This window comes from Grammomys surdaster, unplaced genomic scaffold (genome assembly GCF_004785775.1).
Source record: "Grammomys surdaster isolate TR1022 unplaced genomic scaffold, NIH_TR_1.0 324, whole genome shotgun sequence".
NCBI classification, from domain to species: domain Eukaryota; kingdom Metazoa; phylum Chordata; class Mammalia; order Rodentia; family Muridae; genus Grammomys; species Grammomys surdaster.
The window spans coordinates 5,224-25,882 of record NW_021604743.1 but is presented as its reverse complement, the minus strand read 5'-3'; the positions used below and the strand labels follow the sequence as shown (position 1 = coordinate 25,882).

Here is a 20,659-nt window from a genome sequence, read left to right as displayed (position 1 = left end):
TTTGATATTAACTACGTAAACTCAAATAACATTTTGGATAATCATTAATGTGGGTACTTAATGTTTTATGGCAATACTTCTAAACTTCTTGATACATACATACACACACATACATACTCTGCTCACTTAGCCTACTTTTTCGTGTAACAATACATCTGGGACATTTAAAAGATAAAGAGTTATGACCTATTATTAAACTATAAGTAGATAAAACTTTTATAAAACTACTTTGTAGGTCAAACATACATACATACATACAATCTATATCAGCACTTCCCACTCTGAAGAAAAATAAGTACCCTGAGTAATAATAGGATTTAAGTGATACATTTATTGTATAACTTCTGGGAACTTAAAATACCTTAACTATATCATGAATCTCCTAAAATGGGAGAATAGAGCATCTATCACACTTAACTAAGCACAAAACAACACTTCCTGGTTATAGATGTTAAAATCTTGTGAAACCTAGCTTCATAGTTTCTAGATTTCTCTGTAAGAAAGCATTTTCCCCTCAGTCTCATTTAGCAGTATGGTGTATGGCCAGGAAATCTGATTTAACATCTGATTCCAGGACACTGTGAAGAGTCTGTTCTCATCTTTCTTTAAAATACTGGTCTGAACGGAACAGAATCTGTGAATCTTCTCCAAACCATCTCCACTTGTATCAGCTTTTTCCAAGTTTAAAGTGTCTCAAGTGGTTTTAATACCAACTTTCCCCAGTCTCAGTGCAGATCCATGGCTTCAGTCTGGTTCAAGCAAGTGTTCCTATGTGTTCTTGGCCAGGATGTGGTTACAAATGTGACCCGAGGAAGATAAAGCAGTAAGCATCATTGGAAAATATCTCATGAGATGGGTGTGGTTGTGATCCTAGCACTTGAGAGGTAGGGGCAAGAAAGTCAGGAATGCAAGGTCTTTCTCAGCTACACAATAGGCTTGAGACCAACTTGGGCTACTGCAGAGCCTGTGTCAAAAAAACTCAAACAACAAAAGGCTGGGGAAAGCACTAACCTAGTTTGTGTGCAGCTTCAGGCTCAATCCCCAGCACTAAATACCCCAATTAAAAAAGTAACTAAGTAACTAACTAACTAACTAACTAACTAAGTAACTAACTAACTAACTAACTAACTAAAATGTAAGTTGTCTGGTACAGAGACAGGCAGGAAGATCAGTGGAATAGAATTGAAGACCCAGAAATGAACCCACACACCTATGGTCACTTGATCTTTGACAAAGAAGCTAAAACCATCCAATGGAAAAAGGACAGCATTTTCAACAAATGGTGCTGGTTCAACTGGAGGACAACATGTAGAAGAATGCAAATCGATTCATTCTTATCTCCTTGTACAAAGCTCAAGTCCAAGTGGATAAAGGACCTCCACATAAAACTAGATACACTGAAACTAATAGAAGAGAAGGTGGGGAAGAACCTCGAATACCTAGGCACAGGGAAAAGTTCCTGAACAGAACACCAATGGCTTATGCTCTAAGATCAAGAATTGACAAATGGGACCTCATATAATTTCAAAGCTTCTGTAAGGCAAAGGACACTGTCAATAGGACAAAACGACAACCAACAGATTGGGAAAAGATCTTTACCAATCCCACATCCGATAGAGGTCTTATATCCAATATATACAAAGAACTCAAGAAATTAAACTCCAGACAACCAAATAACCCTATTAAAAAATGAGGTACAGAGCTAAGCAAAGAATTCTCAACTGAGGAAGCTCAAATGGCTGAGAAGCACCTAAAAATGTTCAGCATCCTTAGTCATCAGGGAAATGCAAATCAAAACAACCCTGAGATTCCACCTCACACCAGTCAGAATGGCTAAGATCAAAAACTCAGGTGATAGTAGATGCAGGCAAGGGTGTGGAGAAAGAGGAACACTCCTCCATTGTTGGTGGGATTGCAAGCTGGTGCAACCACTCTGGAAGTCAGTCTGGCGGTTCCTCAGAAAATTGGACATAGCATACCCAGAAGATGCTCCAACATATAACAAGGACATATGCTCCACTATGTTCATAGCAGCCTTATTTATAATAGCCAGAAGCTGGAAAGAACCCAGATGTCCTTCAACAGAGGAATGGATACCAAAAAAATGTGGTACATTTACACAGTGGAGTATTACTCAGCTATTAAAAACAATGAATTAGAGAAATTCTTAGGTAAATGGATGGAACTAGAAAATATCATCCTGAGTGAAGTAACCCAATCACAAAAGAACACACATGGTATTCACTCACTGATAATTGGATACTAGCCCAGAAGCTCGCAATACCCAAAATTCAACTCACAGACCACATGAAGCTCATGAAGAAGGAAGACCAAGTGTGGGCGATTTGGTCTTAGAAGGAGCAACAAAATACTCAAGGAAGCAAATATGGAGACAAAGTGTGGGACAGAAACTGAAGGAGGGGTCGTCTGGAGACCATTCCACCTGGGTATCCATCCCATGTGCAGTCACCAAAGGTAGACACTAATGTGGATGTCAGGAAGTGCATGCTGACAGGAGCCTGATATGGCTGTCTCCTTAGAGGTTCTCCAAAGTCTGACATATTCAGAGGCAGATGCTCACAGCTAACCATTGAACTGATCATGGGGTTCCCAATGGAGGAGTTAGAGAGAGGACTGAAGGAGCTGAAGGGGTTTGTGGGCCCCATGAGGAGAGCAACAATACCAACCAATCAGAGCCCCCAGGGTCTAAACCACCAGCCTAGGAGCACATAGGGAGGGCCCCATGGCTCTAGCTGTATCTGTAGGGGAGGATGGCCTTGTTGGGCATAGGTGAGAGAGAAGATCCTTGGTCCCATGAAGGCTGGACACCAAGTGTGGGGGAATTTGAGGGTGGGGAGGTGGGAATGGTGGGTGGGTGGGGGCACATCCTCATAGAAGCAGGTGGAGGACGGATAGGATAGGGGGTTTCTAGGTGAGGAGGAAGGAAATGGGGTAAGGAGATAACATCTGAAATGTAAATAAAATGTCCAATAAAAAAGAAAAAACTAACAAAAAAAAAAAACAAACAAACAAAAATGTACGTTGCCTTGGCCCAAAGCAGCCAAAACAAAACCAACCAACCAACCAAAACCACCACCACCACCACCACCAAACAAACAAAACAACTCCCCTCCAAACCAAGCTAAGAACAAAAACACTAAATGAACATTAACATTTTATAGCATTTACCACCTTGAAATAGTAAATTACTGGAAGGGGGAAAGATGATAGAGGGAAGGCAATTTTCTCTTGTCTAAATATCACTGTAAGAATCCATATAAAATCAAGGATATATTGGTAAAATTTGTCTAACCCCTAAATTTAAACTTATTTAGGTGAACATATAAAATGCTATTCACTTTTCCTATGTATTATGATCCCTTTAAGCACTTATTCATTGTGGATGGCTAAATCTAGCTAATCAACATATGCTATACTACAATTATCACTTTCATGGAGAAGACTTAATATCTATTGTCCTTCCTGCATTCCTCAAGAATATATTGTTATTAGCTGTAACCGTCATGCACACCACAAACCTGTTAGACTTAGCCCTTGAACCTAATGTAGCGGTTTGAACAACATCATCTCGACGCTCCTCTCATCCCTATAGGCCACCACAGCCTCTCATGGCTACCATTCTACTGTTTCTAGACTATGTGTATAAGATCATGTACTGCTTGTATTTCTGTGCTTGGCTTATCTCATGTGCTATAATGATCTCCAGGCTTACCATAGGAGTATCATCTTTTTATGGCTTAGCAGTATTTCATTGTATGTATATATGTCAATGTATATTTTTCATACATATACATATGAATATTTTCTTCATTTACACTTACTCATTGAGAAGCACATATCTTCCATATCTTGGCTAATGATGTACAGGTATATCTCTACTATACTGATTTTGTTCCCTTTGGTTATTTATCCAGAAGTGGTATTCATAGGTCCTATGATAGCTCTGTTTTTAATTTTTTTGGGAATCACCACTTTCTTCTTTATAATGGCTATACGAATTTACAGTCCCAAGTTCATACATGCTCATCTTTTATCTGTTTGGTAACAGCCATTCTAACACAAACATGTCTCACTAGCTTTACGCTTAAGTGATAGAGACAGCAAACAAAACAAAACAATAAAATAATCTGCAAATGTAAATCACCATTCTTTCCCTCCTTGATAGGTGAATGGTTCTTAAACTTAAGCATCATCTTTAAGGCCTGTTAAAATATTGGCCCTTAGCTGATATTTTAATTTAGGAGGTATTTTTAACAGGTGGTTTACACAGGTTTTCAAAGAGTATATTTCTCTTACTATGCTACATCTATTGAGCATCAAATACTAGAAGATGCAATCTATCTATGACATGCTATTTAGCAAATTGTCTATAATTTCAAAAACTCTAGAACCAGAGTCATATGAACTTTGGCCCACTTGGCCACATATGAACTTTCTGAGGGGAAAAAAAGTCAAAGTCATTTTTCTTTAATCACAGAATTTTTTTTCTAAAAGTTGGAGGACATGGTATTAAGAAACACCTAATGAGGAAAAGGAGATGGATTACAATTCTTTCTCTTTATACTGTCCCCTAAATTATTGTATTTTGTATGCTGATAGGCTAGTTATTTATTAGATTTTAATTAATCTAACTCATAGAAGCCACTAATAGTTTACAAATTACGGCTCTTTTGTATCTGTGTCATTTGGACAATAAATACCATTTCACTTTAGTGGAAATGTATAAAAATTATAGGCAAATAAAATTAACTTTCTCAGGTCTGCTATAGAAGACCCACCTTGGAAACCATGGCAAAAATCAAAGACCCATATACACTTCACACATTAGGTAACGAGTGGAAACCATGCTCCAAGTCACAAACCTATTCAAAAGTCAAGCACTGTTGCGTAAAGGAAGTCCTAACTCATGATTAGTAGACAGAATCCATTATTATTATGATGGCTTCCAAGCTAGGATGTAGGACTGCCTGGGGAAGTTAAAATAATATAGAATCCTGAGGAGTGCTATGTGGTTTAATAAGGAGCCCTCTGAAGAACTACAGCTTTGATATTTATATAGATATATACAACTTACAAAGAAATTCTTTCTATTAGGAAGCAACTAACCTATAACATAATGAATGACACGTCATCAGGAAACTAAGGACACAATGTTATAAGGGAAATGTTGTTATGGGGAAAATATTAAAATTAACAAGTGTGCAAGAATAATTGAGTTGTATTTTAGGACTAGCAATCGATAGAGACTATCAACGTAAAGCTTACATCAAAAAAGGAGTACTAGGCTGCCATCATGACAGAATTTCCTAGTGCATAAACAATGCCTTAATTCTGAATCTCTGTGAACTTTCTGCCCTTGATTCACAAATAATGTCCCTTACCTTTCCTATAATATTGCTGGATTTCTTATGGGCATGTGATATACTTATTCTTTGCTTTTCACAGATCTCCTAGACATGGTATTTGACAGTGAATGTCACAGGGCATAGTTTTAAATTCAGAACTTAAATCTACATCAGAAGATACATATTTCAACAGTCATCAAGTTAAAATGAATAGTACTGAGGCTCTCTGACACACTTGCTTTCCTGGAGAAAAAATAAATTTAAGGGATATACAAAAAATCCCTCTTGCTCTCTCAAATTATTATCAAACTTGAAATTTACTTTTAACAGTTATATTTCTATGATCACCAGGGCCACACTGATTTTAGAGCTGTCCTATATTCTCCTAATATATCCTGAGAAAACACTGCTTCCTAGTCATCACTGTGTCCCCGGCACCTTATATACATAGTGTTCTATGCATGTAAGGAACTCGACACATTTGCTGAATGAATGGATGGATGAATGAGTGAGTGAGTGACTGCCACATGACATCCTAGTCTTTAGGATGTGCATCCTGGGTTTCAGGATCCACTCATGAGTTACTTTGCTTACCCATTTCTTCCTTCCCTAAAACTTATTAACAGAGCTGTAATTTGGAGAAAATACTTATCAAGCTATGAATTCCAAGAAGAGTTATTCAATAGCAACACATAGGTTAATGAAATAAAAGTGAGACAAAAATGTTACCTTCTTGAAACAGCTGTCGGGCATAAGATGGTTCTCTGCCTTGAGGTTGGAAAAAAGCATAGATGCATTTTCTTACTAAATCTTCCCAGCCGGTCCTGCCAGCAGCTCTCAGGGAGCTAGTGTCAATAGAGATGATTTTGCCTGCACAGAGAAAGAACGTTTACATTCATGGTAGAGTCTTGATCATAAATCATCCACACTTCAAAATCACCAGCTATATGTAACGAGTATTCTCTTTCCAAATACGTGATAGACAAAAACTGTAAAAAGGGCCATTTCTACTTGTTACATATATTAGAGTATATATTAGAGCATATTAAAGACATGATATGGAGCGTGTGGTTTGGGATTCCTATACATTAGTGTGTCAAGATTCAGTTCTAGTCAGGTATTGGAATTGTATCAAGGCTAAGGGTATAGCTCAGTTGGTCCAGCACTTGTCTACACTGCATGAGGCTCTGGGCTCAGTTCCTAGTACTGCTAAACAGGGCATGCTGCCACATGCCTGTAATACTGCACTTGGGAGGTGGAAGCACACAAGGACCAGAAGCTCAAGGTCATCCCTAGCTACACAATTAGCTGAAGTCATCCTGGGCTTCTTGAGGACCTATTACAACCATAAATAAACAATCCCTTCAGTACGGAGTAACCCAAATCATCCAAAGTTGAGACACCCAGTTCAAAACTACCAAGCCTGTTTAGATTCCACTTTCCATACACTGTCCTTCTTTACTGCTTTCTGCATCCTGATGAACAACTGCACTGCTCAAAAGGAAAAGAAGTAATCATTATGTATGTTATTCTAGTTTTAAGCTATTTCCCAGTGACTAAGGGAGGAGACTATGAGAAAGAAGCAAGCTTTCCCCACCTTTTAAAAACCTCTAGTTAATCTCTACAGGCAATTCTACAACAAAGGTGAGAAGCAATAAAAGTGGACTCAGAAAAGGTACTAAGTCAAAACCTTAAGATTTATGAGGCACCATACTATGAAACAATGTTTTATACATTCCAGTGGTAATTTGCTGGAGTTATCATATTTGGTCAAGTTCTGTATTGCTTCTGAGGGAATTCTTTGTAAGTTATTTCTCAGTTACTAGGGGGCCAACTAACAGTTTGTGATTTTTCAGGCCTATTTTTATTATATACACTCGTAACAGCCTGAGTTTAGTTTCCTGTACTCCCTACCCCAAAAGACACCGCTGACTTTTTCCATCACCTATTATTGTGAAGCTTCTGTATTTTTGGAAATAGTAGATGAAAATCTGGTATCTCATTGCTATCTAAATTTGAATTTCCTTAATTGCTAACAAGGGCAAGCACTTTCTATGTTTATTCACTGTTCATGTTTCTTTATGAATTCCTGATTTTATTTACCCCTTTTGATACAATCAAGTCAAGGCTGTCCTAATGTGTATGCTTCTTCATTTAACTAAAATCACACATTCTCTCCTCACCCTTCAATTTGGTTTTCTTAGTAAAACATCCGTTAGCTTTCCTTTAACTTGTTACAGTCTGGAATCTAATGTATTCGATCCTACTTGAGGATCCTATCAATCAGCTCTTATAATAAATGAAGACAGAAAAAATACCAGTTGAAAATCAAGTAAGAGAATTTTGTTACTTAAAACAGCTTGAAGAGAATCTGGTGACTGTAACTGAAAGCGCTGACATATATAAAAGTTTATTATAGCAGCAATGCTACTGTTATGTAATCTTCATATACAACAATGTTCCTCACAGGCAGTGACTAAGGTGTATGTGTGTGTGTATCTGTGTGTAATGGTCTGTAAGATAACAAGGGAATCTGGAATTGTGGAGCTATGGAAGAGAAAGTGCTTATGTTTTCAGCAATGGTACTAAATGATTAGGCTATGTAAGAACTCGGCTCAGAAAAAGAGACTCATGAAGAGTTTGCTTTAGAATATCTACTTACCAAACAGAAGCTGAACCAATCACTAATCAACCAAACAGAAGGCAAAGACAAGAAAAGAATCACAATTCAAACTTTCCCAGTAGAAGACTTTTAAAAAATGTGACATGAACCACTCCATTTATAGTTCTAAAAAGTACCACAGAAATGAAGTATTTAATATTTACCTTACCTTCCTATTATTTTCAGTGAATTCTATTCTGTGATATAATAAAATACTAGCTTTAAATTTTAAGTCTAATTTCTAGTTCTCTGATAACCTGATAGAGAGGTGAAGTCCAGTGCTGAGGTCAAAGGTAATGTAATAGACAGAAAGAATACTTCATTAGGGATAAACATTTTCACTCCCAGCAATCAGTTCCCATTTCCCACTCATAAAACAAGTAAGCTGGTATCAGTTATTTTCAAAAAAGTCTTATTCTGAATTATTTTAAAATTTATTTTGTGTATACATGTGTTTTGTGCACATGTATGTCTATGTACCACTTGTGTGCCTGGTGTTCTTGGAAGCTCTAAGAAGGCATCAGATCCCCTGAGACTGAAGTTATAGACAGCTTTAAGCTGCCATGTAGATGCTGGGAATCAAACCTGGGTCCTCTGTAAGAGCAACCAGTGCTCTTAACTTCTGAGCCATCTTTCCAGACCCTGCAATGTGTTATTTTTTTTTTTGAGTCCCTTTTAGTTGAGCAATTATTGTAGAGCCCAGGAGTTAATTTTCTTATTCTAACTGGTCATAATTATTTTTATTAACTTACACATAGTAAGGTGCAGCTGAAATTTAAGTTCTCTGATTTAATGTAGTATTTAAGTTACAGGAATGAAAATAAGTTGAAAAGTACTGTTCATGAACTATCTTACTACCATCTTGTGCATATGTGTTTGTGGGTGTAGGCAGATATGCCATGGGGCATGAACAGAGGTCAGGGGACAAGCTAGTGGTTTCAGGACTCTCCTTCCACCTTTATGTGGGATCTGGGAATGGAACTCAGGCTGCCATGCTTGTGCCAAGTGCTTGTACCCCACGGAGCCACGGAATGGCTCTTTTGAAGCCTCTCCTGTCTGACACCCACTCTGCAGCCTGACAGACATCCTTCCCAGCAAGTTTTCATCCCATGTGTCAGAAAGACCTATGTGGCTTCTTTCCATATCAATCAGTTTCTGATAAAAAGGCCAGTTTTCTTTGTCAACGAAACCTATTTTATTCCATATAAAATATCTCTGGCTTTCAATAGGGTTTGTTGAGATTTTCCAGTGTTGCTCATGAAAGAAAATGGAAGTGAACATGACAGACAGAGAGAGGGATAGAGAGCGAGCGAGCGAGCGAGCGAGCGGTGCGGTGCGGTCTCTCCGTACTCCCAGGCCTCTGCTTAGCTGATTTGTTTGTTTTCAAATTTGGGCTAATTTACCTCCCATCTTCTTTTTAGAAAGAGCATTTTGGACTTTATCGTAAAAACATACAAATAAAGCATGTAACACAAGAGTATCATATTTCTGAGAGTTAAAAATTTATTAAAAATAGAATCTTTAAACTATGGTAAAATGTACATTAAAATGGACAAGGAATAAATTAAATTGAAGTCATTTTAAAATTTATGCTCAAAAATATATCCCTATTATCTATCTCTGTTCTAAACTTAGGGAGGTGCCCAGGAGATGTAACTCGGAGTATGTGAAAACATGAATGACAGTTCGAAGATAAATTAACTAGGAAAAAGCTGTGACAAACTGTGAATAACAGCTGCAGTTTCTTCCAGATGGGAATAAAATCTTAACTGGCTTTTAAGAAGAAAGTATTATCTTCAGGCACTCTCCTGTTACACAATGCAGCCCTACTGCCTACCTCTCAGTCCTACTAATGTTAGGGCTGGTCTACCTATTTCTTGGGTCAGGAGCACTCACTGTAAACCAAGGCCCTTCCACACTGACCACTTCTGACACTTAGGCTTAGGGTGTGTGGCACTTCTTCATGATCCATGGTCTCAATATTAGCTCAGACTTCAGTAAGACCTTTTAAAATGACCACCTAATTTCAAAAAAGATCTTCAAAAATACAGCACTACACAGAACTACAGCACTCACTTTCTATTTGTTTGAGATAAGGCCTCGCTATGTTGCCCAGGCTTGTCCCAATGTGTGGGCTCAGATAACACAGTGGCGTCAGCCCACCTAGGAGCTGGGGCTGTAGGAATGCACCTATAGGTGTGGTCACCATTGGTCTTTACTCGCCACATACATCCTAAGAGATCATACTCACAGCAACTACTACTACAGATTCAAGTGGTATATGCTGAATAAACTTTAAACAAAGAGCAAAGGAAAAAATAACCAAATACATTAATTTTGTACATGTATTTATTTATATGTATACATGTGCCCATATGTATGGTTTGCATGTGGGAGGAGTTGGTTCCTTCTTCCTACATGTAGGTTCAAGGATTAAATTCAGGCTGTTAGGCTTGTAGCAAACGTCTTTACCCACTGATCCCTCTGGAGGACCCCATCAAACGTATTTAAACACAATATTAAACCCACCATATTTATATCCAATTGTAAAGGTATAGATTCATGTATTAGCAAATTCAAAGTTCTTTAACAGTTTCTTCCTGGATTATGAAGGTGATTCATGATCACACAGATATATTTATTCTTAAACATTCTTAAGAACTGGTCTCTATAGCATGATGCCCATGACAACAATTACAGCATCTGACTGTCAATATCAAAATGACTATTTAAAATGCTTTCTCTATAAGACTGGGAAGCAGACAATTGGATATAATCAGTGTAGTGCTAAGCTTACATTATTAATAGCTATGGAACATTTTTAATTTCTGAATACCTGTAGTATCTTGCTTGGTCATAAAGGATTCTACACCTGTAATGGCTGGAGGCCGAGGTAATCGTCGAGCAATACAAATCAAACATGACTGAAAATCTGCCCAAAACAAGAAGGAAAAATTAACAAAATATAGAGAAAATGTTTATATCAATTACTTGAAAGTTTTTATTTCAAAATTGCATGTTTCAGGATTTACCACTGTATTAGAATCACTCTAACATAATAGCAGAGGAGCAAAAAAATTCCTGGCAACACAAAATTGGTAGCCATGAATAGAAAGTAAGCCAGAGTAAGTTTCCTTCCACTGCATACTTGCACATAAACTGTAAGAGACAGATGATGACAGCCAGTGTAACAGTTCTGGTTCCATGTAAGCAGCACAATTTTGTTGTTGTTTTCACTGCTAGCAACTAAATTCAAGGGACTTAGGTCTGCTAAGCACATGCTCTGTCACCAGTCCCCAATACTACTTTTAAATTAAAATAAATTATGTGTCTCTGCCTCCATGTATGTCTGTGCACCATGTGCATTCAGTGCCTACAGAGGCAAGAAAAGGACATCTGATCTCCTGGAAGTGGAGTTACAGACAGTTGTAAGCTGTTATATGGATGCTGGGAATCAAACTTGTGTCCTTTAGAAAAGTGCTCTTAACTTTGGACCTATCTCTTTAGCCTTCTGTGCTGGCTAGCTTTATGTCAACACAAGCTAGAGTCATCAGAGAGGAGGGAATATCAACTGAGAAAATGTAAGCTAGGGCTATAGTCAGGCCTATGGGGTGTTTTCTTAATTAGTGATCTACAGGTGAGGGCCCAGCCCATTGTGGGTGCTTCCTGGATTCAATAAGAAAGCAGGCTGAGCAAGCCATGGGAAACAAGACAGTAAGCAGCACTCCTCCATGACCTCCACATCAGCTTCTGCCTCCAGGTTCCTGCCCTGCTTGAGTTCCTGTTCTAGCTTCCCTCAATGATGAACCACAATGGGGAAGTGGAAGCCAAATAAACCCTTTCCTGCCCCATGTTTCTTTGGTCATGGTGTTTCATCACAGCAATAGGAACCCTAATTAGACCACCCCTTAACAATGTTTTAAAAATAGTTTTATTGTTAATATCTTACCTGCATCAGTACTTCATGTTACATATTATTCTCATGACTACTAAAAATAATGATCATATGACAGAACCAAGATTTATGACTGAAGTGGTAATACTTTGGTCTTAACAAAGGACTTTTTCGAAGAGGAGAGGGGTCAAGATCTATGTTTCCAAGGCTGGGGTGATTTACATAGAGACCTAAGTAATGCAAGATTTATTTAGTAGATTCAGTAAAGAGTGTCATCTATTAAAAGAGTGTTGGTCTACACTGCAACATGGGATTATCTGGATTCACTCAGTGGGGCTTTCAAATATATAAAAGGTGTGTGTGTGTGTGTGTGTGTGTGTGTGTGTGTGTGTGTGTGTATGTGTGTATGTTTCCCCCAGAAAGAATCTTACAATGTAGCTCAGTCTGGCCACAGAATTACTATGTAGATCAGGCTGGCCTCAAAACTTGCAATCCTCTTGCATTCACATTCACAGTTGCAGCAATTATAGGTTTATGTCACCATGGTTGGCAACAGAAGACTTTGTATTTTTCGGATTCACTTTTTTCTGAGGTCCCCTTCCACATTTACTAAAGGTCTAGATACACTATTGCACACTAATGACACAGAATGGCAATGTGGGAAAAGCTCCCAGTTGATCATCACCTCCATCTCTCGGTAACATCTGCTACTGAACTGCCTCTGACAGACTTGTCTCCTCTCTTCCCTGGTCCTTACTCCAGGTCCCAATTTGTGGTATTCCTAACTTAACTGAGTCTCTGTTTACATGGATGACAGATCCACCCATCATTATAAACTCAACTCCACCAACACATTCAGAAATCCATGCTAATATCATGTTCATATTAGAACCTTAGCCATGGTTTCCAGTTTTTAAATAAACTTTCTTCTGGATGTTTGCATAGTCTGAAAATGCCAACACTATCCTCCAGTGTCTCCTGCGTTCTAAAGATGAAACTTCCTTAACACCAGGGGTGTTCAACAGTCTGTTGCATCTGGTACATTTCCAACTGAGGCAGGTAGTTATCTATTTTATTTCAAGGCAGCAAAAAAGGTTTAAATTATTTGACATCTTAGTGGGAATGCTGGCATAAAGCTGAAACTTTAGGGACATTATTAAGGGGTTGGCTCTACATATTGTAATGTTGTTTAAAATATTAAGAGAAACATTGAGTCTGGCACAGTAGTATGCTCCTGCAATCCAAGTACTTATGAAGTTGAGGCAGGAGACTGCTTCTAAGTTCTAGTCTAGTCGAGGCTGCATGGTGAGTTGAAGGCCAGGCTGTGATACACAGTGAAACTCTATCTCAAAACACCAAATGGGCGTGGCCTTGTGGTACACACCACTAATAAGAGCATTTGAGAGGAAGAAGCAGGTGGATCTCTCTGAGTTTGAGGCTACTCTGGTTCTACACAGCAAGTCCTAGGTCAGCCAGACCTACACAGTGAGACCCTGTCTCAAGGGGCAAAAAGGTACAAAATTGAGCTACGGTTATGACAAATAATAAAGTAACCAAAAATATTATCTCAGGATGACAGTATGCAAACACTTTCCCCTGAGTTTTCAAGTCAAAGATAAAATAATCACTTTAAAATAACCCTTTACCTTCGCCATCTTCTTGGATTGATTTTGGCTGTGACACTGTGAAACACTGCATTACTTCATAGCGCTGACAAGCTTCTTGGTTCTCAGTACCTGGCTCATCTGGAGGGTGAATTAGCATCCTGCAGTTAAATGTATGGCTATTTCGGCGTGTTGCCTCTTGAGGCCAAGGAACTCCATTTACTAGGGAGGCAAAATCGATTTATATGCTTGTGAATAAAAAAAAGTATCAATTCTTAAGATACAAAAACACACTTCAAGGCATCTGGCTGATTAGAAATCCATTATTAAAAGACTGGCTTACATCCTCAGATATAACTGTATACCAAGTCAATAAGGTATAGCTACCAGTTAGAAATGTATAAGAGCTCAGACAGCAAATACACTACTTCATTTACAGTGCTTAAAAACAAAGAATTAAAAATTACTGGCGTGGTAGCTAACTCTTTATTTGCACCTATGCATCTCAAGTGAGATAATTTAAGGCCACAGTTATCATTCTAAGCAGGACTCATCAAAGGTCAATCTAAAGGTCAGGCTCTTTGTGCATGGGGAAGAAGACAGAAAGTTTGTCCAAGGAGTCTGTGACTTAGAGTAGAAAAGAACAATTGGTTTCTTACAGCCATTAATTACTTCATTATTTTAACGAGCATAAAACATGTTATAATACTTTGAATATAGTGTATAATCAGTAAGTAATATTAAAAGATTGCAAGCAAACATTGTCCCTTTACCATAAGAAAGTTCAATTTAGCTTAGAAAAGATGACATGTATTCCAAGTAAGAGTCACTGTGTTGTGAGTCAGTTCCCTAGGCACAGTGTCCTGTCCAGACCCCCGTGGGCAGAGGGTTTAAAGTCCCTGCCCATCAGTCCACTCTCCTTCTACCTATCCCATCACTCTCTAAGTACAAGAGGAGAGTATGCAAACTAACTTCTCTTGAGCTAAGTTCTGCTTTTCACAAGTTGTTAGCTTTGGGTCACTTAATATTTGGTTTCCACTTGCTTTATCTTTAAAATTAAGGGATTCACTGTCTGAACTCTAAAGATGGTTGTACTCTATGGTCTAGAGCAAAACACCAGAAGTCCTTGATCCTCTAATTAGAATATGAGCTGGAGACTTTATTCCAGCAATCATTTCTGGGCCCCAGTTACCAAAGCTGGCATTTTATACATATGTCTAATTTATTTATATAGGATTTATGGCCAGGACCTTTTTCTTTCTACTTTTGAAACACACAGGCTAAAGAGTAGAATGAAGCAGACAGTAAAATTAATGTGAAGATTAACCTACTTATTCATTTTTAGGGCTTTCTTCTTCAACTAAAGAAAGAGCTATGATACAAATAATTTTTAAGATTTTGTTTGCCACCTGGTTTGCATAGTATTTACCCAGATTTATTCAACTATCAGGGATGATCTCAGCTTGTTGAACACACTTGCAAGGAAAAGTTACTTGCTTAATGTTGCCAGAGGAAATCTAGCTAAATATCTGTTATTTCAGTTCAGATAATGAGAAATAGAATAGAAAAAAGAAAAGCAGGCAGCAAAGTGGCTAGAAGTAGGTCAGCATAGAGCCAGGAGGAGAATGGCTGCAGTGGGGTGAAGTGACTTCCTTCAAGTTTAATTTCATATCCTGTTGTGTCTAAAGTTTAAGAAAAAATTTTATTGTTTGAGAATTTCATATGTGCATATAATATATTTTGATCCAGCCCTCCCCACTCCCACTATATTCCCTATCACTATTCCCTCCCAATTTCACGTTCTTGTTCATATATATTATATTACATTATTACAAGTATATTTGTAGTTTTATTATTTTATGTATATGGGTGTTTTGCTTATATGTATTCCATACACCTGCATGCAACATCCACAGTAGTCTGAAGAGGGTATTGGGTCCACTGGAACTTGAGTGACAGACAATTGTGAACTGCTACATGGGTGCCGGGAATTGAACCTAGGTCTCCAGAAGAGAAAACAGTGCTTTTAACTGCTGAGCCATCTCTCTAGCCCCTTTTGTTTGTTTGCTTCTTAAAGCTCTAATGAGTCCACTTAGTGTTGCCAGCCTGTGTATTGTGTGTAGGGCCATCTACTGAAACACAGGTATCCTCTTAAGAACCACATCTCTCAAGAAATCTGACTCTCTCTTTCCCAGCAGCCACCAACTTCCAATAGCTCCTCAGCTATCCATGAGACTTTATGATCACCTCTCCTCTCCAAAATGGGAATTTATCTGGCTTGGGCTTGTGCAAGTCTTACATATGCAGGCACAGTATTGTGAGTTCAAGTGTGCAGCTGTGCTTCCCTGTTTTGCTGTAGTAATCCTTTGGTATCAACTGGAAGCTTCACTCCTGTCGGCCAGCTTGCATTGTGCTGGATGACACTATGTATGCTACCAGGGAAGAACAGTCATTATCAGTCTTTCTCGCTAAGAAGCCTGTAGATATAATATCAGCCAGCCTGGCAAGATACGTCTACTGGTGGTAAAAATATTATGGGAATAACCAAGGACTTTCTGATTGAATTAAGGCCCATTCCACACGAGAGAACTAGTTACACGCACTGTTAATGAGACCAAGAATCTATGGCTAGTTAGGTCATAGGCCCTAAAGAAGAACCTACTCAGCTACATGGACATGATAGTAAATTGACTCCTAAAGACATTGTTATACCCAGAGATTAGTGCATCCCTCAATCCTCATCAGAGAAAGCTCTTTTTGCAGTAGATGGCAATTAATGCAGACCCACAAATGGTCAATGCACAGAAAGCAAGAGACCGGGAGTGCTCAGCACTAAGTGGTGCATCTGTATCATGTTAGTAAAAAGTACTGTGAACTTATAACTAAAGCCACTCAAGTTATTCTGGCAACAAACCATATTTTAACCTTATAACTTCTTACACAAATAAGTACTAGTAAGATCACCTCCAAACCTATTGACTCTTCCATCTATACAGGTAGCCATTTCAGATGATACTTTTACATCCCCTCTATAGCACAACAGTCATTAGATTTCTTTTGGCTTATCTAAAGTAACTTATTACAACAGAGCTCAAGGCTGTTTTTGAACCCTAAATCTTTTATACACTAAGTCTTTACTTACAACGATTGCATTTTCAAGAAAAGACAAACCCAGGCTCTGTGTTCTCTGTTGGGCGGGGACAAGAGAGAGACTAGTGAGGTAAAGTGCTGATGAAGCTCAGGGTTTTGTCAGAGTGTACTGGGAGGGGGGTCTAATCTTTACTACTTGCTCTTTCCTTTTACCACAATTCTCTTTAAAGGAATAAATGCAACTGCTAGTATTTTAAAAACTTAGTAATAAAAATCCAATCAAAATATTGCAAAACAACAAACCCCCTTTTTGCTTTTTCAGTATTTGAGAATTAAACTCAGGACCTAATTGCTTGCTAGGTACATTCAAGGGAAGTGCTCTACCAACGAGCTGCATGCTCAGCTCCAAGCCCTTTTAAAGGAAGCAATGGCTACTCAGTTTAATTTTAAAAAGAACTAAAGAGAACTGAACTTTCTTATTGACATGGTCTGTAAAATTATTCACCTTAACTTTGTGGGGAGCAGGCAAAGGAGCACATTATGAGAAAGGATATTGTTCTTTTTTTTTGGTTTTTTTTGAGACAGGGTTTCTCTGTGTAGTCCTGGCTGTCCTGGAACTCACTCTGTAGATCAGGCTGGCCTCAAACTCAGAAATCCGCCTGTCTCTGCCTCCCAAGTGCTGGGATTAAAGGCGTGCACCACCACCGCTCGGCCCAGGATATTGTTCTTCTATGACATTAATTTCTAAGCTAAAACATCTACAATATCAAGTAGTTGTGAATGATACAAAATTATAGCTCTATCTCTCATGAAATTAAAAATTCCAAAACATTTAGATAAAATCAACAATAGTAATATTAACTGAATTTAAAGGAAACTCATCTAGGTGATAGGTTAAGTATCATTTGAATGCCCTCCAAACTTCTCATGAATGGTAAGGCCTAGCAAAGGATTAAATATGTTCCAAGGTCACACTGCTAGTAGGTAGTAGAGGAAGGATGGATTTCTTATGTCTGTTTTATATCAAAATGTCAGTGCTCTTAACTTCTACAGTGTTTGCATCACTAGAGAAATAAGTGCCAAGTTGTGAGAACTTCTATTCATTATTTCCCTAAACTTCAAGCTACAGCTTAAAAGAATTTCACAAATAAATCTTAAACTTTCACAACATAGGCCTTAGTGTATGTGTGTGGCATATGCACATGCCTGTGTAGGTATGCATGTGTGTGCATGTGGAAACTAGAGGTTCATAATGGGTGCTTTCCTCAATAGCACCCTACCTTCTCTTTTTCTCTCATTAAACCTGGACCTCCCCGACTTGGCTAGACCGGCTAACCAGCAAGTCCAGGAATCCTCCTTCCTCTGTCTCTAGCACTGGGATAGCGGACATGCTCTGCCTGCCATGCCCATTCCTTTATACAGACTGTAGAGCACTAAACTCGCCTTGTGTGGCACGCACTATACCTACTGAGCCAGCTCCACAATCATCTTCTTGGACAGAGACTCTCACTATATTAGCTTTTCAGTGTTCAAATGTTATTTTACCCCTTACAAGTAAAACATTTTGTTTAAAAATAGATTTTAGACAATAAAATCTTCTTCCCCCAAAAATTGAAATGCAATTTTGAAACAAGTTTTTTTAACTGTTCAAAATTTCTTGATGTGAGAATAAGAATATAATCTTTTGAACCATATCAGTGATTTATGTAACTAGAAGGTATATATATGTAAATATGCAAATTTGTAAGTAATTATCTGAATTTTTCTAATTTCTTCATAGGCTGAAACTTACTTTTTCTGGAGGCAGGCATATATATGCAGTGATTTATCCAGCTTCCCTTTCTGATTTTTTAATGATTTGATAGTTTTGACAATGGAGATTTAAATATAGGTGCTGTAGTATGCTTTCTCTTCAATGTTTTTAGAAAAGTATCTTTTCTAAGTTATTACAATTTGAGTTAATCTTCTCAATGGTTTCTAACAAGTGACCAAATGCCACTGAAAACTAGATGATACTCTGTGTGACTACTGAGCATGCCCTACGTTGTAGGTCTACTCTCCTGCAGCTGGTAGTGGAGACAGGCTGCGTTATTCTATGTTTCTGTTCTTTCCTTCCTTGGAGAATGAGGAAACAACAAGGACTATCACACCTCCCCTACTTGTGGCAGAGGCTAGCTGAAAAAGGCCAGCCAAGGACCTTCTGGTGGCCAGCAGTGGTATCACCATGACATCACATATTAGATGACACTCTGGTCTGATTTCCCTCCTGGTAGTAATGTGGGCAAATGGAATAGGAACATATCTACAGTAACCATGCTGTGATGAGTGATGTGTGGCTTTTGCACAATAAGCCCCTTTTTCAGGGGTTGAGGAGAGCTCAGCTTTATTTTCTGTGACCTCAGCTCTCTTCCCAACCAGGAGAGCTCTTAAACTCAACAGATATTTTGTTAATATAGATGGGAATACTAAACTTTTTAAGGTAACAGTAAAATTAAATAGCTCAATTAAATCCACAGGCCAGATCTGCAGGATGGCAGAACAAAAGCTCCTGGAGCCTAGGAGCAGAGGAAGAAGCACGGAGCCACATGAAGGGAGCCTTCCTTTCACTCCCTGTGCTCCCGCCTCAGGTCCCACATCAGTGGTGCTGAGGACCCTCCTAAGTGCCGATGTTCCCATGCAGTGTCTCTCAGAAAAACTCAGGTCTGATCAGGTCATCTGTGTCATAAGTTGGTATTACTTAAGAGCTAGTTGAACAAAGACATGATGGAAAAAACAGGAACAAAAAAAATCTGAAATGGATGGAATCTGAAATTAAATATAAAAGGCTTTCCATTTTCCTCTAAATACACGTACACCCGACCACTTGAAACCAATCTACTTTAGAGACTAGGAATTCAATCAGTAGGAGTAATTGGACCTTAAATCCTGAAAACCTTTTTAGCAAGAATCTCAAAATTCAAGGAGCAAACAAAGGGCAGTTGTTAGTCCCTTCAGGTCCCAAGAGAATCAGCAGAAGTATGCTGACTTCTAAGGTCCCAACCTTGCTTTAAGCACATGGTTTAGTGGAAGGATCAGTAGCTGGAGATCAGTGCCATTAATCCTCTCAGCTGGGCTTCTCCCCAATGGGCAGGCTATTGAATCATAGTAGGACTATGGAGTTGAAAGAACTTACACTCCAAACAGTTACTTTCTGGAGGTATAAAATACAGCAGCATACCCCTTCTGACCTGTTTCTTCCTCCCTTCTGTTCTTTTTTCTATGATCAAGGCAGTGAGAAAGGCACTCCTTCCCTACATATAATCCAAACTGAAAGCAAAGGGAACCAGAAGCAGAGGCTTCTTGTAGTAGGGTGACTTACTGTGCGTCACCTATACTGTGTCATGACAACAAAGTTCCTTATGAACTATTGGTATAGTTGAAGCTGTAACCATATCAAAATTATTTTAAGTATACTATTTTACACTATTAACTTGTATATGCAATAATACTAAGTATTAGAAATAAAAAGTTAATTCTTTCTACCTAGAGATTTTGGTAGCAGATTCTTGACAAATTCTGCATGATCTCCCACGTGCAGTATGCTGTAGACGCTGGTATTCATTAATTCTTCCTGATTGTAACCCAAGTAGCTGGTCACATTTTCTGACACAAATACAATTCTTCCTTCACAGTTCACAACAAAGAAAAATCCATCCAAAGCCTGCAAAGCCAAAAATAAAAAATAAAAAGAAAGAAAAAGAAAAGGATTAAGACATGAAGGCACTGATTAAAACACTGGGAGGTTAAAAAATAAAAGGAAAAACACGTTTCTCTTTTAAAAAGATATTAGAAATAAATATATGTCAAGTTAAAATGCAGACTGGCTCTCTGTGAGGGGGGTCATGATTTTCAAATGGGCTCTATACTAAAGTTTCCAGTAGGTATGAATGAAAAACAACCAACTGTCTTTCTCAGAAATAATTTTATTTAAATATTTATTTTTATTATTTTTAAGTGTGTGTGTGTATGCGTGCACACATGTGAGTGCTCACACATGAGTGCA

The 20,659-nt window shown here is 38.3% G+C and overlaps 1 protein-coding gene across 1 annotated transcript in view; it reads right to left on the bottom strand.

The window, feature by feature from the left end:
* The window catches only part of Ncoa1 (nuclear receptor coactivator 1), a gene marked incomplete at its 5' end in the record, with an annotated part of 70,129 nt that extends 49,750 nt beyond the window's left edge, over positions 1 to 20,379 (bottom strand). Inside the window, 4 exons of the mRNA XM_028778094.1 lie at positions 6,096 to 6,236; positions 10,865 to 10,960; positions 13,570 to 13,749; positions 20,140 to 20,379. Coding sequence (XP_028633927.1) covers positions 6,096 to 6,236; positions 10,865 to 10,960; positions 13,570 to 13,749; positions 20,140 to 20,379 — 657 coding nt within the window. The remainder of the gene's footprint in view (positions 1 to 6,095; positions 6,237 to 10,864; positions 10,961 to 13,569; positions 13,750 to 20,139) is intronic.
* Positions 20,380 to 20,659: the final 280 nt, after the last annotated feature.